Source organism: Ursus arctos, unplaced genomic scaffold (assembly GCF_023065955.2).
Source record: "Ursus arctos isolate Adak ecotype North America unplaced genomic scaffold, UrsArc2.0 scaffold_19, whole genome shotgun sequence".
Taxonomy (NCBI): Eukaryota; Metazoa; Chordata; class Mammalia; order Carnivora; family Ursidae; genus Ursus; species Ursus arctos.
Genome location: NW_026622863.1, coordinates 24,391,696 through 24,417,846, shown reverse-complemented (window position 1 = coordinate 24,417,846; position 26,151 = coordinate 24,391,696). Strand labels below are relative to the sequence as shown.

The following is a 26,151-nucleotide window of genomic DNA, read 5'->3' as shown; positions in this document are numbered from 1 at the left end:
AGCTCAATGATGTAGAAACACCTGGGGAGAGGTGCCTTGGGTACCAAAGGCAGAGGAGTGAGAGGTGTCACAGGAAAGTTGGATCTCCCACAACCCCCTTGGAGCACCTTCTCTCTTTCCCTCACGTTACTGCAAAGAGAAGGGACTTTCTCTTACAAAATGATTATCTCATTCCAGAGAAGCTCGGAGCTGCCAATTCGCTTCCCCGTCTTCTTGGTCTCACTGGGGAGTCCATCCACTGCCACCTCCACAAATGAGTTAATTCGAGGTTGACGATTATGCACCTTGGGCTTTGCTGACACCACTGGACAGGAAAGAAAGAAAAGTCAAAGATGAGTCAGAGTGCTCCCAGCTGCCCCCCTGTGGCAGATGTTCTCATTCTTTTTGTTTCTTTAAAAAAAAATGTTTTGGATTTTTTCTTATCCTAAAAAAATGATTTTTTAAAAAATGTGAGGATATTTTTAAAATACGAAACATAAGAAAAAAAGCACTCCTAACCTGAAAATACTGGGATAATTATCATTAAGATGTTGGCAAATCCAGACTTTCCAGACTCATCTATTATGCCCCCAATTCTTTAAGAATTCTTCTCCCTCCAAAATCAATTCTAAATGGCTGCAATATGAGCCAATTGCATAGACATGCCATAATTTAGTTAACTATTCTTTCAGTGCTTAATAGATTACTTCCAATTTTTCACTCTGGGAAAATCATCATGAATGTATATATTTGCATGCATTTCTCAGTATTCCTCCAAATGGTATGAATAGTTTTTCTTCAAATTCTTCTTAATTCCTTTGCAAAAAGGATAAACCCATGTAGATGTCAATATATCCATTTCACCACCATCACACTGAGTATTATGTTTTTTCACTATTTGCAAATCAGAGAGGTACAAAAAAGATCATATAAATTAGATAAGATTTAATGAGCACTTATGACAGACACTAGGCTATGCACACATCATCTCAATGAATCCTTAAACCCATAAGGCAGGGAATGTATCATCACCCCCACGTCACCCAAGAGGAAGCAGGCTTGGGGAAGTTAAGTCATTGCCCCAGGTGACAGAGCTAGGGAGCTTCAAACCAGGATGTGCACCCAGGCAACCTGACTCCTCACCACACTGTATGTCATTACCAGATTTTGCTTATTTGTACTATTGCTGTTCCTCAATTACTAGTGAGGGTGAATGTTTTCCATGTGCTTGTTAGCCATCTGCATTTCCTGTTCTATTTGTATCCTTCATGTGGCAGCATTTCTGATGTTTATTTGGCACCAGCAAGCCAAGCTGAACAGGTATGCAAGCATCTCTTAGAGCATGTATTAGCCATGGTGGAAACTCCAGGTCACTGGGATGGAACACACCTAAGATGTCCTCCATCCCATGCCCCAGATCAGAGCATATGATGCATTTCTTAACCATGAGGCAACCCCGAGCTCCTCTCTGACAGGTTTAGTAAACCTCTCCCTCCCAGACCCTTCTGAGAGGTGAGAATCCTATAAGGGTCCACAACTTGACAAAGGACAAACCTACCTCCGGATTCTTTTAGCAATACCTGCCTTTTCCTGACCCAAAAGAACAGTAGAGAGCATGCCAAAGAACAACAGCAGCAAAAGTTGTGGCTAAGATTCAGAAGCAATAGGGGACGGTACCAGGAGAAATAGGTTGTGGTGGTGGGAAATGTGGTCCAGAGCAGAAAACCAAAATACTTTCCACATAGACCAAGGTTAACTGAGGCCACCTGGTGGTGCGAGAGTAGCTCTGCACACAGAGCCTTATAAAAAAGGGGAAGGAGGGAGGACTAGTTATAATTATAGTCCTATCATTTTGAGCTAGACAGTTTCTTTGAAATCAAAAAGTTCATAAGGAGGGCGCGTGATGTGATGAGCACTGGGTATTATATAAGACTGATGAATCACTGAACTCTATCTCTGAAACTAATAATACACTATATGTTAATTAATTGCATTTAAATTTTTTAAAAAAGAAATCAGCAAGTTCAAACCCTTCATTTAATAGTTGGGCCAATTAAGTAAGGTACAGGGAGGTGAAATAACATATCCAAAATCAGGGAGCTCCCAGGCCAATTCTCAGAACTCTGTTATAATGTCTCCATTTTTGTCCCTCTAGCTTTTCCCTAGGTTTTTTTTATTTGTTTGAGGGTTTATTTTTTGTTTTGGGGGGCGGGGGGGTTTTTTGGTATCTTTGCTTTCTTTTTTATTTTGACATAATTTCAGATGTTTAGAAAAGTTCCAACAAAAATACAAAGAATTCCTAAGGGTCACCTGTCACCTAAGAGTCACCAAATATTAACTTGTTACTTTATTTCCTTTATTATTCTCTTTCTCTTCCCTAATTCTCTCTCATACACATACACATCTGTTCTTGAAACTTTGAGAGTGAGTTTTAGATGCTGTGCCCCTCTTCTTCTAAATACTTCAGTGTATATTTCTAAGAACAAAGACATTTTCTGATAATACCATAGTATAATTATCAACATGGAGAAATTTAACATTTAAAACTATGATCTTATGTACAGATCTCATTTAAATTTTGTTAAATGTCCTATCAATGTCCATTATAGCATAAGAGAAAAGAAACTTTTTTTTTTTGGTCCAGGACCCAATCTAGGATTACATATTGCAGTTGGTGGTTTTATTTTGAAGTTTCCAATCTACAGAAAAGGTTAAAGAATAGGACAATATGTAATTGTGTATACTCTGCAGCAACTACCATTTTGCCACACTTTCTTTTTTAAAATGCCTTTTTTCGGGACACCTGGGTAGCTCAGTAGGTTAAGTATCTGCCTTCAGCTCAGGTCACGATCCAGGGTTCTGGAATTGAGCCCTGCATCGGTGGGCTTAAACTCAGAACCCCAAGATCAAGAGTCATGTGCTCTACTAACTGAGACAGCTAGGTGCCCCACCACATATTTTGGGGTGTTTGTTTTTTTCCCTATGTCTGCGCCTGTATCATTGCTATTCAAGAGAACTTAAGTGATAAGGAAAACATCTATGCCAACACAGTCCAACGCATTGCCATGAGATACATGCGGCTACTGAGCACTTGGAATATAGCTAGTATGACTGAGGATTTAAATTTTAAATTTAATTCTAATCTTAACATAAATAGTTCTGTGTGGCTATAGTGGCTATCGTATTGGATAGCACAGGATACAGATATATGATATCTATGTCTATGTATGTGCATAACTATGCACACACCCACAAACTTTTTTTTGATAATCCATTTGAAAGTTGTAGACATCATGGCTGATTAACCCTAAATACTTCCAGAATACAACTCTTAAGAATAAGGACATTCTAGGGGCACCTGGGTGGCTCAGTCGGCTAAGTGTCTGCCTTTGGCTCAGGTCATGATCCCAGAGTCCTGGGATCGAGCCCCATGTCGAGCTCCATGTGGGGCTCTCTGCTCAGCAAGAGCCTGCTTCTCCCTCTCGCCACTGCTCCCCCTGCTTGGACTCTCTCTCTCTCAAATAAATAAATAAATCTTAAAAAAAAAAAAAAAAGAATAAGGATGTTCTAAACATTGTACGCTTGAAACTAATATAACACTGTATGTTAATTATACTTCCATTAAAAAAACAAAATATGGAGGGGTGCCTGGCTGGTTCAGTTGGTAGAGCATGCAACTCTTGATCTCAGGGTTGTGAGTTCGAGCCCCATAATGAGCACAGAACTTCTTTAAAAAAAAAAAAAAAAAGGAAGAAAGAAGAGCAGGAGCCTGGGTGGCTCATGATCTCAGCTCAGGTTTTGATCTCAGGGTCGTGAGCTCAAGTTCCGAATTGGGCTCCATGCTAGGCATGGAAAAAAAGAAAAGACAGACATTTTCCCATCTAACCACACCACGGTTATTATACTTGAAAAAAATTTAGTTACTCCATCATTTGATATTCATTACATATCCAAATTTTCCCCAATTCTTCCAAACACACTTGTTAGAGCTACTTCCCCCCAATCCAGGATCCCAACAGCATGAGCAAATTGCATTTGGTTGCTTGTTCCTCTTTTAAAATCTAGAATGTTCTCCCTTCATTCTCCCTGACAATGATTTTTAAAGACTTCCACCAGCTGTCTCATATAATGCACAAATGCTGTGTTTTTCTGACTGTTTTCCTCATGATGTGATTCACAGTGAACATTTTCCTCAAGAATACTACATAGGTTACGTTGTATGCGTCCTACTACACACACTAGGTTGTCCTCCTATTATGGGTGCTATTTGATTCCCTGGTTAATGTAGGGTCTGTCAGGTCACTCCACTCTCAAGATATATTTTCCCCTTCATAACTTACAGTTAGTCAGTGGGATGATATTTTGAAAGTTTCTTGTTCTTAGAACACAAGCCAAAATAAAGGCCTCAACATCCTACCAGATTTATCTGCAAAGTTTATTTACTCTTTGATGAAATATAAATTCCAATTTCACATCTTCACATAGAATTTAGCTTTGAGAGTTAACAAATAAGGCAAAAAAAAAAATGACACATGGTCAAAATTACACCCATGAAAAGCTCTTAGGAAGCTCAGAATAGAGTCTGATATATTGTCTTTCAATAGGTTCCCACCAGCCAGTTTTTGCTTTGTTCTGCTGGTTTTCAGTGTTCAGTTTCTCAGTGCTTCTTGAGTTAAATATCAGATAAAATAGCTCACTTATGTTAAAGGCCTTGCTGTATTTTAAAAGTGTATTTTAAAACTCTAGGGCTGCATTATAGAGAGGCATAAGGGAACTGAGGCAAAGAGAGGGAACAGCATAGTCACCTCTCCTAAATTACACTACAGGCTCTCTTGATGAAATACACAGGAGGAGGAACCAGCCACACCATCTATTTTGTTATTTCTCTTTTTCTCTCTCTCCCCATCATTTTCCTCAATGGTATTACAGAATCCCTAGAGGTTAAATGCATATGTAGTCAGATGCACCTGTATTATCAAGTTAGCTCATTCCACACTAGTAAAATTTCACACTGAGAAATCTTTACAAGTCAAATGTGTTCCTGAATAAATGGCCCCAAAACAGGGACTTCATTATGTCACCAGGTTCTATGAGCAGGCTTCTGTTTTAACCTAGACTTGCTAATTATTAGACCAGGTAGTAAAAGCTAAAGTTCCAAGTTCAAAACCCTAACGAGTTCACTCTAACGTTTCTCCCTCCTCAAGAGGGCTAGAGCAGCCATGAGACATCAACAAAAATGATTAAAATGTATCAAGCCCATTTTTTTAAATCAGTAAGTAAATAAGAAACAGGCAGAGAATATGAACACACAATCTACAGAATAGGAAATCCAAATTTCCCTTAAACATAGGATAAGATGTTAAACATCATTTATAATTAAAGAAATGTAAAATAAAACTCTGCTGAGAAAACAATTATTTTGGGGCACCTGGGTGGCTCAGTCAGTTAAGTGTGTGCCTTCAGCTCTGGTCACGATCCCGGAGTCCTGGGATTGAGTCCCGCATTGGGCTCCCTACTCGGCGGGGAGTCTGCTTCTCCCTCTGTCCTTCCCCCTCCCCCTTCACTCTTTCAAATAAATAAATAAAATCTTTTTAAAAAAAGAAAAGAAAAGAAAGAAAGAAAACAAGTTATTTTTACCAATCAGACTGGCGAAGATAAAAATAAAAAAAAAAGTCTGACAGCACATTGTGTCGGTAAAGATGTGGGGAAACAGGCACTCTCGTGCACTGCTAGAAGAGTATTCATTCCAAGGAAGGCAACCTGGCTCTCAAGATTACAAAACCATATCCCCTTTCATGTATCTTGGAAGGGACACACAAGAAACTGTTAATATTAGTTTCCTCCAAGCAAGGGCACTGAGGAGTGAAGGAAAGGAAACAATTTTAAAACAGATTAAAGAAATGAATAACATTTACACTTCAGAAATAATAATTTTAAAAAATGACAAGACAATTTTGCCTCCAAATGACCATGCCTGAGAGAGGCCTGAGCTCTTATACTGAGCGCTGTTCCCGGGCCACCAGGCATCTCTCAGTCCCACAACTCTTCTGCACAGCTAAGGCTACCAAAGCAACCTCCTGTCATTTGAGCAATATTCATTGACAGCCCACTAAGTGTCCAACACTGTTTTATGTCACTGGGGTATCAAAAGTAACCAAAACAGACAAAAATCCCTATTTTTGTGTTCACCTTCTATTGAAGGAGACAGTCAATAAAGGAAATACAAAAAATCTGTACTGTGTTGGGGCACCTGGGTGGCACAGCGGTTGAGCGTCTGCCTTTGGCTCAGGGCATGATCCCGGCGTTCTGGGATCGAGCCCCACCTCAGGCTCCTCCGCTAGGAGCCTGCTTCTTCCTCTCCCACTCCCCTGCTGTGTTCCCTCTCTCGCTGGCTGTCTCTACCTCTGTTGAATAAATAAATTAAAAAATCTTTAAAAAATAAAAAATATGTACTGTGTTGGGGCACCTGGGAGACTCAGTCAGTTGATTGCCCACCTCTTGATTTTCATCTCAGGTCACACTCTCAGGGTCATGGGGTTGAGCCTCAAGTTGTTGGGCTCCGCACTCAGCGCAGCCTGCTTGTCCGTCTCCCTCCCCCTCTGCTCTTCCCCCCACTTGAGCACACGCACTTGCTCTCTCTCTCTCTCTAAAATAAATAAATAAAATCTTTTTAAAAAATATGTACTGTGTTAACCAGTGACAAGGCTAAGAAAAAAATATAAAGTAGTGAAAGGGATAGACATGAGGAATTGGGGGGGGGGGGCTGCAGATGGGAGAATCAGGAAGGCGTTGTCGAAGAGGGTGACTTTTGAGTAAAGACCTAAAGAAAGTAAGGAAGCAAATGAGGTATGCCCCAAATGCCCCAAAGCATTTCACTCAAAGGGAACAGCAAGTGCAAAGGCTCAGAGATGGGAGTGTGCTCGGGATATTCAATGAATAGCAAAGAGGCCCATATGGCCACAGCAGAGTGTAGGAGATGAGAGTAACAAGAGATGAGAAATGGGAGTGGTGGGTGGGGTCATATTGTGTGGGACCTTCAGCTTTTACTGGCTGAGATGGACAGCCCTTGACGCACCTGCTACGTGACCAAAAGAATGAAGTAGAACAGAAGCAGGGAGGCAGGTTAGAAGGCTACTGCCTTAATCTAGGGTGGAGATGATGGCAGCCTGTGGGAAAGTGGGGGTGGTGCAAAGAGGCTGAACGATGGATACATTCTGAAGACAGACTGGCTAAATATAGGATATGATAAAGGAAAACCAGGAGCTTCGATGGTTACTAAACATTCAAGTAGAATGACAAGTGGGCTACTAGAGATACAAAATCTAAAAACCAATCAAGGGAAAGGCCTAGGCTAGAGACATAATTTTGGCAGTGATCTTATTATTGGAGGCATCTAAAGCCACAATGTTGGGGGGCGCCTGGGTGGTGCAGTTGGTTAAGTGACCGACTCTTGGTTTCAGCTCAGGGCCTGATCTCAGAATCATGAGATCGAGCCCCACATATCAGGCTCTGCACTCAGAACGGAGTCTGCTAAAGTTTCTCTCTCCCTCTTCCTCTCCCCACTGTGTCCTTGGGCAAGTGCTCTCGTGCGCTCTCTTTCTCAAATAAATAAATAAATCTTTAAAAATAAATAAATAAAGTCATGAGGTTGGATGAGATCACCTAGGGAATGAAGATAAACAGAAAAGGGCCCTGGGGCATGAAGGAATCACCATTTTCAACAATTTTTGCCAAAAGTTCCTTTTATCCTTCTTTTTTAAGAATTCCAACTATAGGGGAGCCTGAGTGGCTCAGTCGGTTAAGCATCTGCCTTTGGCTCAGGTCATGATCTGGGATGGAGGCCCATGTCAATTCCCTGCTCAGCAGGGAGTCTGCTTCTCACTCTCCCTCTACCCCTCTCCACCCTTCCCTTGTGCTCTCGCTCTCAATCTCTCTCTGTCTCAAATAAATAAATAAAATCTTAAAAAAAAAAAAAAAAGAATTCCAGCTATACGGGCACCCGGCTGGCTCAGTCAGTGGAGCATGCGACTCTTGATCCCTGATTGTGAGTTTGAGCCCCACGATGGGTGTAAATTTTACTTAAAAATAAAATATTAAAAATAAAAAAAGATAGGGCGCCTGGGTGGTTCAGTCAGTTAAGCATCTGCCTTCGGCTCAGGTAGTGATCCCAGGGTCCAGGGATGGAGCCCCACGTCAGGCTCTCTGCTCAGCAGGGAGCCTGCTTCTCCCTCTCCCTGCTGTGCTCCCCCTGCCGTTCCCCCCTGCTTGTACTCTCACTCTCTGTCAAATAAATAAAATCTTAAAAAAAAAAAAAAAAGAAAAAAGAATTCCAGCTACACGGTAACCCTATGGGAATGAATAGTTACACTTTTAAGCTATTTCACAATATTTGGCTCTCAAACCAAGGTGTGGAATAATTCTACCTCTTCCCCATAGACTGGGCTGGACCTGGAATGGTAAACATTTCACATGGTGCCACTCACCTTTCAAAGTAAGCTGAGATTTCTCAAAAGGCAGGGCCACTCCTGCCCGGCTGGAGCTGGCGGATGCCATGTCATCACCGGAAAACTGTAAGACAAACAGCAGGAGGTTTAGAGAATATCTGATAAGAGACTGAGGAACAGCACCCATTTTTAATATTTGAGTTGAAAGAGACGAACCAAGAAAATATAAACGTCCAAGCAAGTTTGTGCTACTTTTGTCAGGGTGGAGTTTGTCTGTCTTGTAATGACTACAGAGCCTAGATAGGTCTCTGCTAGCCTAGGAAGGGCGGAGAACAATTACATCAACATTTAGAGGAGAGAGGCTAATACAACATTTTCAAAAAGAAAGAGTTCCACAATTTTTTAAAAATCCAATTTTTTAAATCAACAAAGGATACACAAATAGGGGCGCCTGGGTGGCTCAGTCGATTAAGCGACCGACTCTTGAATTAGGCTCAAGTCATGGCGTCAGGGTTGTGAGATCAAAACCAGAGCCCACACTGGGTGTGGAGCCTGCTTGGGATTTTCTCTCTCCCTCTCCTTCTGCCCCTCCCTGCCTCACTCTCACCTGTACTCTCTCCATAAAATAAAAACAAATAAGTAAATAATAAATAAAAAGATATACGAATGGCCAATAAGCACATTCTGGACATCATCAGCCATCAGGCATCCCTGTCACTCTATCACGGCGAGAAGCATAAGTTTATCTTGCATTTTGAACAGATCTTTTACTCATATACAATTTTGTAACATCGTCCTTTGTCATTTGAAAAATATTGGTTTACTGAGCTATGTAGATATTCCAAATGTTGACACGTTTCATTATACACTATCGAAAAAAGCACATTTGTGAATGTCACCACTGATCTCATCAAACACATCTTTAAGTATTGGGAAACTGTCAAGCTCTTAGTGGCAGATGTAAGTGTCCCAAAATTCTAATTTTCACTTAAAAACTCATCTTTTATCATTGGCAACAAATACTGTCCGTTGTTTTCCTTCAAGTAACAGGCTCACTTCATTCATCTTCAAGAAAATGTCTGCCAAATACCCAAATCTAGTAACTTCAGTTTGTTCGGTTTTTTTTTTAAGTAAAAATAGTATTTCATGAAAAAAGCAATTCAGCTCTCAATTCAAACACGTACATAAGTGTTTCTTCCCAAGACAACCGTTATACGTGCGTGTGCAGAAGTGCCGTAGGCATAGTTCCCATTTCATCACACAGAATATTAAAAAAGACGTGCACAAGAGTCGAGACTTAATAAAATTAATAATTTTTACTGCTTCGTCAAGCACATTCTTAAGTGACACTGGTCTTTTTGTTCTCTTTTTACTGAGTCTGCTGTGTGAGGCATAGAAGGACAACAGCTCAGATTCGTGGCACTGCCCTGATTCCAACGATGGCAACAGCAGTTTGACTCACCTTCACTTTGGCACCATCAGTGCAAATGTGATCACAGTGAAAAAGGCAAATAAAGTTACTGTGAAAACGGTTTTGATCTTGCAAAACCTTTTAAGTCTCAAGGGGCCAACAAAGGTCCAAGGACCCCACCCGAGAACTGCTACTGTAAAAACAGTAAGAAAGCCGTATTCTATTCAACATCATTAACACTTTCTTTCATTGTATTTCTTTCTGATCTCTCCTCCAACTTCCTATTCTGAAGAGTTGTTCAGCCTTAAAACATGGTTATTAAGTCACCACATTCCTCTAAGAATGGAAACCCTTTATGTGAGGATGAAATGTAGCTACCATGAAGTCACACTGATTTTGACATTTTCCATAGCTAAAGTCAAATAATTTTATACTTGATGATTTTAGCCAAAACAAAACAATGTGCCTTATTTATAAGGTATATGCAGTTCAAAAAAATTTTAAGTGACTGGTTTTTCTGGACTAGTCTGTAACAGGCATTTTACTTCAATCTTACACATGGAGCAGCAATGGAAGCCTCTGAAAAGTTCTAGGGAGCATACAGGAATATGATACGGAAACTGCCGTTATCAAGTTCTTAAGACCAGACCTCTGCGTTCTTAAGTCCAATAGTGAATTCTCAGTCCTCATCTTATATAACTTACTGGCAGCAGCTGACATGATGAATCGATCACTCTCTTCCTTGAAATGCTTTCTTCCCTTGGCTTCTAACACATCACACCTGCCTGATGTTTCCCCTTGCCTCTCAGGCTGCTCCTTCTCAGCCTCTTTGCAGGTTCCTTCTCCCCTCCTCAACCTCGAACCATCAGGGTGTCCCAGAGCCAGGCCTCACATGTCTTCTGGTTATTTCATCTAGTCGTATGGCTTTAAATACCAGCCATTCGTTGACAATCCCAAGTTGGTGTGTCCAGTACAAACTTCACCCTTGAACCTCAGACCTTCTTTGTCTAATGACAAAACTGATCTTCTGATATTCCCCCCGAAACCTGCTCCTCAGCCTTCCTCATCTCAGTTAATAACAATTCCTTCCAACCAGTGGCTCAGGCCAAAATTCTGGGGCTCATCCCTGCTTCTCCTTTCCCTTTCACACCCCACATTCAATCTGTCAATAAACCCTGTTGCTTGGGGGCACGTGGGTGGCTCAGTTGGTTAAGCGTCCAACTCTTATTTTTGGTGCAGGTCATGATCTCAGGGTGGTGAGATCGAGCCCCACGGTGGGCTCCATGCTCAGTGGGGAGTCTGCTTGAGATTCTTTCCCTCTCCCTCTGCCCCTCCCCACACAGAATTTGAACTTACACAGAATCGGTTGTATATATTGCTGTGGCAAAACGTAAATGGAATAAAAGTTTAAAAGCATGGCTGGGAAGTAACCACACCGAGGTGAGAACAGAAGTTATCTCTGGGGTAGCACAGAAGGGAAAGTGGGAATTGGTGTAAGGAGAGAGACCAAGGGAACTTCAAATGCATCTGCAACATTTTATCTTTTAAAGAAAAAGTTCTGAAGCAAATATGGCAAAATGTTAATATTCATTAAATCCAGATGGTGGTTTTTATTACTGTTCGTTATCTTATTCTCTGAACCATTTTACATGTTTGATCTTTCTCATAATTTAACAATAATTTTAAAAGGGGGGGAAGATCTTATCTTGAATAATGAAGGAAAGATTAATGATTACAAATTAAGCCTCAGGGCTTTCAGTAACAGAGGTTAAAGCACTACAAGCAGGAAATCCATTATTTATAGACTTAAAAATTAAAAGAATATTTTAAAAATCTTTACATCTATTGGGACTCTCTCTTTCCTAAGGCAACTCAACTGAGTTTAAACTAGCATGTCCTCCCTGAGCTTTACTCTTTTTTAGCCTCTGCCCTGAACTCAAGAAAATTCAAGAGAATGAAACTGGCACTTCCCACATGGCCTGTTAAATGGGAGGAAGACCAAACCTCTTGATCTATATACTTCATGGCCCCAAAACAAAATCAATCAGATAAATTCTAAAGAAGGCTCAGAAGGAAGAAAGCCAACTGGGAAAGCAGGAGAAACAGAGTAGATAACACGTTTTCTTTCTCCAGTATCTTTCATGATTACGGCCCAGTGTTTATTAACAATAATCAGTGTTATTATGTGGGGCACTGTCCTTCTTTCCAGATCCAATCAGGAAAATACCACCTTCACATTACAAGGTAGGTATTTTGAACTGTAAGACTCGTCCAACCATGTATTTAAAAAAAGTAACCATTAGTAGAGAAGAGAAGTCAGATCCCATCCCAAAGTATGTTTAACCTCTTTGCTTCTGCCTCAGGGTCCCATAGGAGACATGATCCCTAATGGACGTGAGGCTTCAATCCCCACTAACCACTACAGGAAGCTCAAGAAACCTGAGGCCCAGAATTTACTCTGTACCTATCTCAGCAACACTGTACATGGACTCAAGTAATTTTTTCCCTTGCTAATAGCAATGGGAAATGTTTGCATCCAAATCACTCCCCAAAAACTGAGTTAGCATAAACCCAGGACAGGAAAGAGGAGGAAGGGGAACAATGTTTAAAGTATCAACAAAGGGGCGCCTGGGTGGCACAGCGGTTAAGCGCCTGCCTTCGGCTCAGGGCGTGATCCCGGCGTTATGGGATCGAGCCCCACATCGGGCTCCTCTGCTGTGAGCCTGCTTCTTCCTCTCCCGCTCCCCCTGCTTGTGTTCCCTCTCTCGCTGGCTGTTTCTATCTCTGTCAAATAAATAAATAAAATATTTTAAAAAATAAATAAATAAAGTATCAACAAAGGTTATAGACACACAAAGAATTTCATTATTGAAGGGAGTAATGGATTTACTGGGAGGGAAAGGGGAAAACCAAAACGAACTGTGGTAGATTTACCCAAATTTCTTTTAAAAAAACTAAAAACATATTGTCCTCTGAACCTATCCTCTATGTAAATCTTGAAAAACACTTTTTTAGGGACACCTGGGTGGCTCAGTCAGGTAAGCATCTGCCTTCAGCTCAGGTCATGATCCCAGGGTCCTGGGCACGAGTCCCACAATGGGCTCTTTGCTCAGTGTGGAGCCTGCTTCTCCCTCTGCCCCTCCCCCTGCTCATGCTCACTCACTCTCTCTTTCTGACAAATACATAAATAAAATCTTTTTTAATGCATTTTTTAAATAAAATATAACAGAGTAGAAAATATAAGAGTACATCACTCATAAAGGAAAGTTTTATTTCATAAAAAGTCTGTCCAGATAAAAGGACATTTATATCATGGATCATGATACAAAATACATTTCTTACTAAAGGTTGCAGTCAAAAAAGCATGAGAACTGCTCTGCAACAATCCCATTTTAGGGGGCCCCTGCGTGGCTCAGTTGTTAAGCGTCTGCCTTTGGCTCAGGTCATGATCCCAGGGTCCTGGGATCGAGTCCCGCATTGGGCTCCCTGCTCAGTGGGAAGCCTGCTTCTCCCTCTCCCACTCCCCCTGCTTGTGTTCCCTCTCTCGCTGCCTTTCTCTCTGTCAAATAAATAAACAAAATCATTTTTTAAAAAAAATCCCATTTTAGGTAGGGTTTCAGATTAGAGAGACACTCACAAAACACCACAAAACCCAATAAGTAAACAATAGATTTAAGGACTATTTATTCAGAGTAATGTCATCAGGTTATTATCATTTTAGGTCTGAGAAATTTTCCCACATCTATGTAAAATAACCTAATGGGTCTGGATGAAAGGTATTCATTCACTCGTTCAACAAATATTTACTGAGCATCTATTATATACCATGCACTGTTTTTGGTGCTAGTGATAAAACAGAAAAAAAAAAAAAATTCCTGCCTTACAAGGTTGTCTTGGTGAAGAGCCAAGAAAGATTCCCTCCTGGCTCTGGCATGGAAAGGGAAAAAGTAACCACTGTAAAATATGCCAAATGTTCTCCACAAGGGCCTACTCTCTAGGGAAAAAGACTTCACCAGAGCTTTATCCTAACTAGGGGAAGGAAATTTCCCTGAGGCCCTTCTAGTCTTCCTGTCTCACCTAAGGGGGAGAAATAGTTAATAAACATTTGTGAAGGTCACAACCCACAGACACAGACCCATTAAAAACTGGGGGCTTGTTTTTTGTTTTTTGGGTTTTTTTTTTTTTTTTAAGATTTATCTATTTGAGAGAGAAACAGAGCACAGGACAGGGAAGGAGCAGGGAGAGAGGGAGAAAAACTTAAGCAGACTCCGTGCTGAGCACAGAGCCCGATGCAGAGCTCAATCTCACAACCATGAGATCACAACCTGAGCTGAAACCAAGAGTCGGAGCTTAACCGACTGCACCACCCAGGCGCCTCTAAAAGACCGAGATTTAATAAGACTACACAATGCTCCCCCACCCCGCTACTTTCCCACCATATCATGAGTCCAGTATAACATTGGGTTAAAGCTGAAAGAGCTGAAAGGTGAGAACTCTATTTAAGAAGGGGTTCTTAGGGTAGACCAAAGATAAAAGGGACACCAAACCAAGGACACTAGACAAATCTGAAGCCTCTGGTACCTACAGTTACAGCAATTATTTTATTTTGTTTTGTTTTAAGTAGGCTCCACACCCAGTGTGCAGCCCAACATGGGGCTTGAACTCATGATCCTGAGATCAAGATCTGAGCTGAGATCAAGAGTTGGATGCTTAACTGACTGGGCCACCCAGGTACCCCAACAGTTAAACACAAAAGCAGTTGTTAAACACAAATCAACTCCTAGCCAGATTAACATAAAACGCCAAACTAAAGGCCTATTCACCTCAGTTCCTATTACCCAATAGATCACATCCAGCTTTCAATTAAAAATTACAAGTAATGTTAAGGGGCGCCTGGGCGGCTCAGTTAGTTGAGTGCCCAACTCTTGGTTTCAGCTCAGGTCATGATCCCAGGGTCATGGGATCAAGCCCCAAGTCAGGCACCATGCTCAGAAGGGAGTCTGCTTTGGATTCTCTATCTCCCTCTCCCTCTGTCTCTCCCCCCTTGGCATGCACGTGCACACATGCTCTCTCACCCTCTCTCTCTGTAGAAAAAATAAATTTTTAAAAAATTATAAGTAATGCTAAAAGGCAAGAAAAACAGTGTGAAGAGACAAAGCAAGCATCAGAACCAGACTCAGAGATGACACAGATTTTAAAACTAATGGACAGAGAATTTAAAATAACTATGGATAGATATGTTAAGGGCTCTGATGGAAAGAGTAGAAAACACACAAGAACAGGTGCATAATGTAAGCAGAGATGTGGAAACTCTAAAAAAAAGAAGAAAACGCTAGAAATCCAAAACAGTATATGAGAAATGTAGAATGCCTTGATGGGTTCATCAGTAGACAATCAGAGAGCTTGAAGATATGTCAACAGGAACTTCCCAAATGGAAATGCAAAAAGAAAGAATTTTTTTAAAGATTTTATTTATTTATTTGAGAGAGAGAGAGAGAATGAGTGAAGGGGAAGGGGAAGAGGGAGTAGCAGACTCCCGGCTGAGCAGGGAGCCCAATGCAGGACTCTGTCCCAGGACCCTGAGATCATGACGGAAGCCGAAGGCAGCCACTCAACCGACTGAGCCACCCAGGCGCCCCCAAAAAGAATGTTTTTAAAAGTCCAAGAACTGTGGGATAATTTCAAAATGTGCAAAATATGCATAACTGGAATTCCAGAAGAAGAGAGAACAGAGGAAAAAAAATATCTGAAGTAAAAATGGCCAAGAATTTTCCAAAGTTAATGACCTACAGCAAGCCCCAAATTCAGAAAGCTCAGTGAACATGAAGCAGGATAAACACCAAAAACAAGAACAAAACAAACAAACAAAAAACTAGACATATAATATTACCATACTGAATCTAGAGAAAACCAAAAACAAAGGGAAAATCTTGAAAGAAGCCAAAGGGAAAAGAAAACAGCTAACCCGTACAGGAATGAGAATAAGAATTACAACAGGCTTTTTATCAGAAGCCATACAAGCAAGAAGAGAGCAGAGTGAAATATTTAAAATATTGAAAGAAAAAACACACTAACCTAGAATTTTGCATCCAATGGAGTTATTCTTTAAAAGTGAAAAAATAAACAAAAGACTTCCTCAAACAAAAACATACCCTGAGAGAAGTGTTTAAAAGAAGTCCTTCCAGGAGAAAGAAATGATACAGGTCAGAAACTTGCATCTACACACAGAAAAGAAAGGCATGGGAGAAAGAATACATGAGGCTCCATCCACTGGCTTCTTTAAAAACTAAAAGACTGATAACAGGGAAAGGACATGTGCCAAGAGGGATGTCAGACAGAAAGCAAATGAGAGAACTGTAGAAGTGACAAGTGATTCCGAGAAAAACAAAGCAGTGAAGGAGTACAGGAATTTAAGATGGAGGTCAAAGGTCAAAAAAGTTGTGGACGGGGAAAGTCTCATTGAGAAGGTGGCTTTTGACCAAAGATCTGAAGAAGGTGAAGGACAGAACTGAGAATATCAGTGGAAGAACATTCCAGGCAGATTAAAGAGCCAACACCAAAAGATCTCAAGACGGCAGTAAGTCTTGGGACTATAAAAAACGAATGGGGGGGGGGGGGCGCACCTGGGTGTCTCAGTTGGTTTGGACAACTGCCTTTGGCTCAGGACATGATCCCAGGGTCCTGAGATCAAGTCCCACATGGGGCCCCATGCTCAACAGGGAGTCGGCTTCTCCCTTCCCACTCCTCCTGCTTGTGCTCTCTCTCCCTCTCTGTGTCAAATAAATAAAATCTTTAAAAAAACAAATAAACAAACAGGGGCCAGTGTGTCTCAAGGGCAATGAAGGAGGAAGGAAATGGCAGTAAGACATTCAATGGAATTTATCCTGTTAGGCAAAATTATTCTTTTTTTTTTTTTAAGATTTTATTTATTTATGTGACAGAGACAGCCAGCCAGCGAGAGAGGGAACACAGCAGGGGGAGTGGGAGAGGAAGAAGCAGGCTCATAGCAGAGGAGCCTGATGTGGGGCTCGATCCCAGAACGCCGGGATCACGCCCTGAGCCGAAGGCAGACGCCCCAGGTAAAATTATTCTTAATGAAACATGAAATGCACTAGAGCAGTGGTTCTCAATTCTTTCTGCACATTTGAATTATCTGGAGAGCGTTCAAAACAAATCAGCTAACAATGACAGCCAAACCCCAACCTCAGGGATTCCCATTTGACTGGTCTGGAGTAGCGTAAAGACAATTAACGTTATTTAAAAATTCCCCAGGTGATCCTAATATACAGCTGGGATGAGATACTAGTTTAATGTCACTGCATTAGTTGAACGCACTGAGTAGGACTTTAGCTCTATCAGAGTATTTAAGGCTAAACTAAAATACAGAAAAATTGCACAAAACAACACGCAGATGAAAAAAAAAATGGGGCAATATAAAACTTTAGGAACAGAATATAGTGAAGGAGCGCAATACCAGAAGTGGTTCCAAGGGGACTAAGTATTACCCCACCTTCCCTGATACCAACTTTTCCCTCAGAAAGCCTTCCAGGAGCTCTCAATAAACATGACAGATCAAACACATATATTTATCTCTTCTCCCTTCTCAAATCCCATCAAAATGACAGAAAAGAAATACAAAAATATAAACCCACTAAAAACGAATGATAAAGGAAACAACAGATAGAGGGGGCAGCAACATTCTGGAAAGGGGCAAGTGAGTTGAAAGTGAAACCTAACTGTCTGTAATGAGGAGAAGGAGGTGACAAGAAGCAGGCTGATAGTACTGGGAAATCACAGAAAGGGTCAATAACTGCGGGCACTAGGTACCTCTGAAAGTGCGAGCGGACGTAGGCCTAAAAACAGGAGAGACGAGTAAAAGCCTGTATGAAAAACAGAGTTGCCAGACTCTCCTCCCCAACAATTCAGCCAGGCAGTCACCGCCCCCCCACAAATCCCAAACAGGAGAGTTCATTTTTAGTCTCCAGATAGACTACACTAGACCTGAGGACTTCAGGCACAGATGAGGGTAGTGATAAGGCACCATACCAATCCAGGGAGATAAAGTGGAAGTCAACATCCTGAACTGTGAGAAGTCACTCCCCCATCCCCACTCACCCTCCCTCATTTGAGTCCTAGCACACAGCTCAGCCTGTTGGCACTTCATACATAAAGGAACGTAACTATTTGAGGAGAGCCTCAGACAGAAAAGCCAGATATCAAAATATACAAAAAGAAAAAGAGAACTCAACTGATAAACTTATCCTAAGATTCGTAAGGAAATGGAAAGGACCCAGAATAGCCAAAACAATCTTGGAAAAAAAAACAAAGTTGGAGGATTCATATTACTTAATTTCTTTTTTTATTTAAATTCAATTAGCCATCAGTTTCAGACGTAGTGTTCAATAATTCATCAGTTGTGTTTAACACCCAGTATATTACTTAATTTCAAAACTTACTAGCAAGCTACAGTACTCAAGGCCATGGTACTGGTATAAGGACAGACATAGAGCAAATGAAGAAAATTGAGAATCCAGGGGTGCCTGGGTGATTCAGTCAGTTAAATGTCTGCCTTCAGCTCAGGTCATGGTCTCAAGGCCCTGGATTGAGCCCAGAGTTGGGCTCCCTGCCCCTCCCTCTTGCCCCGGCTTATGTGCGCGTGCTCACTCTCTCAAATAAATAAATAAATAAAATCTTAAATAAAAAAAAAAAAAGAAAATTGAGAGTCCAGATACAAACCCATACACTTAAATACAATTGATTTTAGACAAGGGTGCCAAGACAATACAATGGAAAAAGGATAATAGTCTTTTCAGCAAATGGTGCCGGGATAACTGGATATCCATGTACAAATGTATGAAGTTAGACCTTTACCTCACACCTTATACAAAAATGAATTCAAAATGCACCAAAATCCAAAATATAAGAGCAAAAACTATAAAACTCAGAAAAAAATAGGTATAAATCTTCATGGCTTTTTTTTTTTTAAAGATTTTATTTATTCGACAGAGATAGAGACAGCCAGCGAGAGAGGGAACACAAGCAGGGGCAGTGGGAGAGGAAGAAGCAGGCTCATAGCAGAAGAGCCTGATGTGGGGCTCGATCCCATAACACCAGGATCACACCCTGAGCCGAAGGCAGACGCTTAACCGCTGTGCCACCCAGGCGCCCCTAAATCTTCATGGCTTTAAATCAAAAAATGGTTTCTTAGATATAATATGAAAAGTACAAACAATAAATAAATACAAGATAAATTTGACTTCATCAGAATTAAAATTTTCTATGCTTCAGAGGATACCATCAAGAAAGTGAAGACAACCCAAAGAATGAGGGAAAATATTTGCAAATCATGTATCTGATAAGTTTATGTCTAGAATATATAAAGAACTTATACAACTCAGTAATAAAAACACAAATAATCCAACTTAAAAAAAATGGGCAAAGGATCTAAACAGACATTTCTCTAAAGAAGACAGAAAAATTGGGGTGCCTGGGTGGGTCAGTTGGTTGAGCATCTGCCTTCGGCTCAAGTCATGATCATGGGGTCCTGGGATCGAGTTCCATGTCAGGCTCCGTGCTCAATGGCGATTCTGCTTCTCCCCTTCCCTCTGCTGTTTCCCCTGCTCGTGCTCTGTCTCACTCTCTAATAAATAAATAAAATCTTTTAAAAAAAAAAGAATATTTTAAAAAAATAAGCTTATAAAAAGATGTACAACATCGTTAGTCACTAGAGAAATGCAAACTAAAACCACAATGAGACATCACCTCACACAAACTAAAATGGCCAAAATCAAAAACCATACAATAACGAATAGTAGTGAGAACTTGGAGAAATTAGAATCCTCATACACTGCTAACTAGAAATGAAAAACAGTGAGCAGCTTTAGAAAACAGTCTGGCAGTTCCACAAAAAGTTAAACAGAGGGGCACCTGGGAGGCTCAGTCAGTTAAGTATCTACCTTCGGCTCAGGTCATGATCCCAGGGTTCTGGGACTGAGTCCCACATTGGGCTCCCTGTTGAGCAGGGAGTCTGCTTCTCCGCCCTTCCCCTGACTCATGTGCTCTCTCTCGCTCTCTAAAATAAATAAATAAAATCTTGAAAAGAAAAAAAAAGTTAGGGGCGCCTGGGTGGCTCAGTCATTAAGTGTCTGCCTTCAGCTCAGGGCGTGATCCTGACGTTCTGGGATCGAGCCCCACATCGGGCTCCTCTGCTGGGAGCCTGCCTCTTCCTCTCCCACTCCCCCTGCTTGTGTTCCCTCTCTCGCTGGCTGTCTCTCTCTCTGTCAAATAAATAAATAAAATCTTTAAAAAAAAAAAAAAGTTAAAGAGAATCCGCGCACCTGGCTGGCTCAGGCATTGGAGCATGCGACTCTTGATATCAGGATTGTGGGTTCAAGCCCCACATTGGGTTAAAGATTATTTGAAAATATGCTGCAACATGGATGGCACTGGAGGAGATAATGCTAAGTGAAATAAGTCAAGCAGAGAAAGACAACTATCATATGATTTCTCTCATCCATGGAACATAAGAACTAGGATGATCGGTAGGGGAAGAAAGGGATAAAGAAAAGGGGGGTAATCAGAAGGGGGAATGAAACATGAGAGACTATGGACTATGAGAAACAAACTGAGGGCCTCAGAGGGGAGGGGGGTGGGGGAATGGGATAGACCGGTGATGGGTAGTAAGGAGGGCACGTATTGCATGGTGCACTGGGTGTTACACACAACTAATGAATCATCGAACTTTACATCGGAAACCGGGGATGTACTGTATGGTGACTAACATAATATAATAAAAAAATCATTAAATAAAAAAAAAAGATTATTTGAAAATAAAATCTTTAAAAAAAATGTTAAATGGAATTACCATAAGACCCACCAATTCCATTTCTAGATATATATCCAAAAGACCTGAAAATATGTCTCTATACAAGCCTTGTACACAAATGTTCATAGCAGGGTTATTCATAACAGCCAAAAAATGGAAACATCTCAAATGTTCATCAACCGAGAAATGGGTAAAATGTGGTATATCCATACAATAGAATATTATTTAGTCATAAAAAGGAATGAAGTACTGTTTCATACTGCAATATGGATGAACTTTGAAAACATTATGCTAAGTGAAAGAAATAAAGGAAAGCCAGGCAAAAAGGCCTAATTATTATATGATTTCATTTATATGAAATGTCTAGAACAGGTAAACCCATGTTAAGAGAATGTAGATTAGTGGTAGCCAAGGGCTGAGATGGTTAGGGAACTGGCATGACTGTTAATGGATACAAGGTTTCTTTTGAGGTGATAAAAATGTAGAATTAGTGCTGAGTGATGGTTGCACAACTTTGTGAAAAGGCTCACACCACTGAATTTAACACTTCAAAATGTGAATTTTAAGGTATATGAAGTGTATCTAAAATTGTTTAAAAGCTTATAGTTAAATAAAACAGAGGTCAAAGAAAACCTCAAAACAATTTAAAGAGATAAAATACTGCACCCATGAAACAACAGAATGTAATTTTAAAGGCAAGCATGCAGGAAAGTAAGCTGGCTGGTTGGCGGATTCAGAGAATAATAAACTGCTCTTAGAAAGGACAGTTCTGACAGCAGAACTGATAAAGTGAGCACATACACTAAAAAGTGGACCGAAAGACAAAGAAGATGGTAAATAGGTAAAAAATTACTTTCTTAAAACAGTGGATTTGTTAAAATGTCCAAAGTCCAGGGGCGCCCAGGTGGCTCAAGAGGTTGAGCATCCGACTCTTGGTTTTGGCTCAGGTCATGATCTCGGAGTCATGAGATCGAGTACCGCCTGTGGCTCTGCGCTTAGCACAGAGTCTGCTTCAGATTCTCTCCCTCTGCCCCTCCCGCTCGTGCTCACTTTCTCTCTCTCTCTCAAATAAATAAATACATCTTCAAAATGTCCAATGTTCATCTTACAGCAAGTCCAGAAATAAAAAAGAAAAAAAAGAAAAATCATCAAAGAAATGTTACAGACTTTTCTTAAGCTGAAGGATATACAGTTCTAGACAGAAAGAACCCAAATGAGTGCCCAGAACAATGAATGAAAAAAACACCAGTCTAATGCACAATGCCATGAAATTTCAGAACATGAGAACAAAGGGTATACAAGCTTCCAGGCACATTTACAAACAAGAATCAGAATGGCATCAGACTTCTCAGCAGTAACACCGAATGCGAGAAGACAATGCAGTGCTTTCAAATTTGAGAGAAAATGATTTTTTTTTTATTTTTCAATCTATAATTCTACAACCAAGAAAACCATCAATCAAGTATGGTTGGAAAATCTTAGTATTTTCAGATTTGTAACGTATCAAAAAAATTCCTCCCCAAGCTGCTTTTGTCAGGAAGCTACTGAAAGATGTGTTCCAGGGGAATAAAGGAAAAAGATGGAGGATAGTGGGCATTCGCATTGGAGAGACAAAAGGAATTATAAGATTAACAATGAAAAATCCCAAGGCATTACAGTACAAGAGCCCACAGAGTAACCAGTCCAGATTAGAGAATTTACAGAAAACGTCATCTCTAGAGGAAATAAAGAAAATGGAAGAAATAGATTACATGATGAATCCGACTGCGTAGCACTTCTAGTTCTATCACAATGTTTGGTGTGGAATTAGTGACAGGAACACAGAAAACTATGCAAATACTAAAATCAGGAAATATGGAACTAGTAACAACAAAAGTCGTATGACAGGAAATGTAATCCATTAATACACTATGTGGCTGAGCTGTGAATAACATTTATAACAGCATAAACAATTTAATCAAAACTTGTGATGTGGGAGTAATTAGAAGATGGGGGCAGAAGTGTGTGTTTGTGGAGACTGCCCAGAAAGAGGGCTAAATCCTCATCTTTAATAGTTAAAAGACAGATAAAACTGACAGGCTAAGCAATAGCAGTATAAAAGCATCATTCAGAAATGCAGAAGTTGGGGCACTTGGCCGGCTCAGTCAGGAGGTAGAGCATGTGACTTTTGATCTCAGGATCATGAGTTCAAGCCCCATGTGGGTGTGGAGCCTACTTTAAAAGAAACTCACAAGTCAATACCAGAAGAAAACTAACAGTTGAAAGTCACTGACTCCATAGAATCAAGAACAAAAAGGCAAAGCTAGGAACTGTGTTGCATTCTCAGTCTTGTAATGCTATTTGGCTCTTTAAACTATGTGCATGTATTATTTTGGTCATAAATAAAATTTAAATTCAGAAAAGAAAAAGGCTTCTCTTCAAATCAGGTCATAGGAGAGTGATGTCCTTATTTAATTTTAATATGAACATCCTGCCTACATTCAATTAGAGTAGTGGGTTGAATTGTGGCACCCAAAAAGGTATGTCTAAGCACTAACCCCCTGGAACCTGTGAATGTGACCTTATTTGGAAACAGGGTCTTTACAGAGGCAATTAAGTTAAAGATATGAAGATAAAATCACCTTTTTTTTTATTAAGATCACCTTGAATTTAGAGTGGGCGCAGTATCCCTATAGGAGACAGAGGAGAGACGCAGACAAGGGTGGAGGCCATGTGAAGACTGAGCAGAGATGGGAGTCCTACAATTCCAAGCCAACAAATGCCTGGAGCCACTAAAAGAGGCAAAGAAAGAATCCCCCACCATCCCACCCCCCTCCCCACTCCCCCCTCACCCCCTGCCCATCACCATCAACCCCAGCCTAGAGGGATCAGACCCTGTTAATACTGACACCTTGATTTCAGATTTTTGTCCTCCAGAACATTGTTTTAAACCATCTGTAGTAAGGTGTTAAACAGATGAGGAATAGGAAACTAACAAAATTAGCAACAAAGGCTTTAGAAGAGGTAGATTTCAAATGACATCAAGCTGAAAGTCGAAGTCCTCTTCCTACAACACATCCTTTGGAGGCCCAACTCCCACGCCAACAGTAACTTCCAGAAAGAAAGAAGCCCTGCAGTCACAGGGGGTGTGGTCTTGCTCAATTTGTGTTTCTTAGTTGTGATTCCAGATACAAAAGAGAATTCTAGGGGCACCTGAGTGGCTCAGTCAGTTAAGCATCTGCCTTTGGCTCAGGTCATGATCCCAGGGTCCTGGGATCAAGCCCCACTCTCCCTCTGCCTGCCGCTCCCCTTGCTTGTCCTCTCCCTATCTCTCTGTCAAATAAATAAATAAAATCTTTTTTAAAAATTTATTTAAAAAAAAGAGAATCCTAAACATATCATTATGCTTTATATTTCATTATTTTTTAAAAAACGAGTATTTTTCATGCTCTGTTTCAAAACAATTTTTTTTAAGATTTTATTTATTTATTTGACAGAGATAGAGACAGCCAGCGAGAGAGGGAACACAAGCAGGGGGAGTGGGAGAAGAAGAAGCAGGCTCCCAGCGGAGGAGCCTGATGTGGGGCTCGATCCCATAACGCCGGGATCACGCCCTGAGCCGAAGGCAGACGCTTAACCGCTGTGCCACCCAGGCGCCCCTCAAAACAATTTTTTGATGCCACTAACGACACAATAATCAATTTGCTTTAGAGAATCCAAGACTGGGGTATCTATTTTAATGAAAAGTTAAAGGATGAAGAGAGGAGCACTATGGTAGGAGAGCAGCAGGCAGCCTATCTCTCTCTCATCTTCCCACGAAACCTTCATAATCTTCCTCCTCCTTCCCCCCTCTCTTTCTTTCTCAATTTTGCTAGGCCCCTGCTCCCCGGCAATTTCTTCCTTTTCCCTCCAGTGACATGGGCATGCCCCAGCCCTGCCTGGGGACCACTGTAGACCTCACAACCAAAAAGGCAGCTGGCCTCCGGCTCAGAGTTAGACTGTGGTACAAAAGAGCTAGCTGCTTGCGGTATTTGTCGGCTCCCTGAAGATAACAAATAACCCCCTTCCACCTTTCATTTTATTTTTTTTTTAAAGATTTTATCTATTTATTTGACAGAGAGAGACAGCCAGCGAGAGAGGTAACACAAGCAGGGGGAGTGGGAGAGGAAGAAGCAGGCTCCCAGCGGAAGAGCCTGATGTGGGGCTCGAACCCAGAACACTGGGATCACGCCCTGAGCCGAAGGCAGACGCCCAACCACTGCACTACCCAGCGCCCCAACCACCTTTCATTTTAAATAAGAAACTCTAAATAAATAAATAGGTAGGGGCGCCTGGCTAGCTCAGTCAGTGGAGCACATGACTCTTGATCTCAGGGTTGGAAGTTCAAACCCCACGTTGGGTGTAGAGATTTAAGCTCTTAAAAAAAATAAAGATGATAGATAGATAGATAGATAGATAGATAGATAGATAGATAGATAGATAGATAGATAGGGATAGATAAAAAGCCAGCTTTCTTTGCCTAGAATCCACAGACCGTTAAAAGACAAGAAAGTGTCAGCCAGGGTAGTAATTTCTGAGTTCTTCTCATTAGCAAAATTAAACAAGTCGAGGGTCTGCCAACTGGTTCAGAGTTTCCAGAGACATCCAGAAAGACCACAGAGATCTATCACAGTCCTTTTTGGTTAAAATACTTGAAATACCTGAGATCAAAAAAGCAGAGAGAATACTTTTCAGTGTTTTGGCCTGGGAACAACAGAGGAATACTAGGTGGGATCCTGGCAGCAGAAGACGAAGGACAGTGGCTGCTGTCACCGGCACTAAAATCTTGATCTCCACAGAACACAGAGGGTACATTCAAAACAGGACTGGTTGACTCTTTATTTTTATTATTGTTGAAATATAATTCACATACCATAAATTTACCCTTTTAAAGCATTCAATTCAGTGAGTTTTAGTATATTCACAGAGTAGTGCAACCACCACCACTATCTAATTCCATAACATTTTCATGACTCCAAAAGAAACTCCATACCCATGAGCAGTAATCCTTCCTTCCTCCCTGCACCCCAGCCTCTAGCAACCACTAATCTACTTTGTGACTCTATGGATCTGTCTATGCTGGACATTTCAAACCCATGGCATCATACAGTATGTGGATATATAGCATTTTGTTTACCCAGGCATCGGCTGATGGACAACTCAATATCTGGGTTGATTCTTGAAGCCAGGGGACTATAATGGTCAACGGCACCTTCTCCAAGAAGGCCACCAGCCTTCTGACTGTGCCTCTTCCAGACCCTTTTACTCCACTCTGCCCAGTCCGGAGCCACGGTCAGTCTTTCAATAATGCTTATAGACCCCACTCTGTGCCCAGCCCTGGAAATAGAAAGGTGAATGTCAGGGGGTCCTTTCCCTCTTGGACCTCAGATCTCTCGCTCTGAGAGACCACCGTTACAGAAATCTTCAAAGATCTTTTGGCGCAAGAAAGCAACCACACACTGGATTTAGCAAGG

At 41.1% G+C, this 26,151-nt stretch overlaps 1 protein-coding gene across 4 annotated transcripts in view; it reads right to left on the bottom strand.

Annotated features, from left to right (window-relative positions):
- Positions 1–26,151, bottom strand: part of WWP2 (WW domain containing E3 ubiquitin protein ligase 2) — a 142,510-nt gene that overhangs the window by 111,375 nt on the left and 4,984 nt on the right. For 3 of the 4 annotated variants that reach the window (XM_026495129.4, XM_044382470.3, XM_048223763.2), the window contains exons 2-3: positions 8,463–8,547; positions 157–304 (exon numbers count right to left, since the gene is read on the bottom strand). In XM_026495129.4, coding sequence (XP_026350914.1) covers positions 157–304; positions 8,463–8,532 — 218 coding nt within the window. In that variant the 5' untranslated portion in view covers positions 8,533–8,547. Of the gene's footprint in view, positions 1–156; positions 305–8,462; positions 8,548–10,538; positions 12,175–26,151 lie in introns of those variants that run through there. The other variant, XM_026495130.4, reaches the window with a different exon arrangement.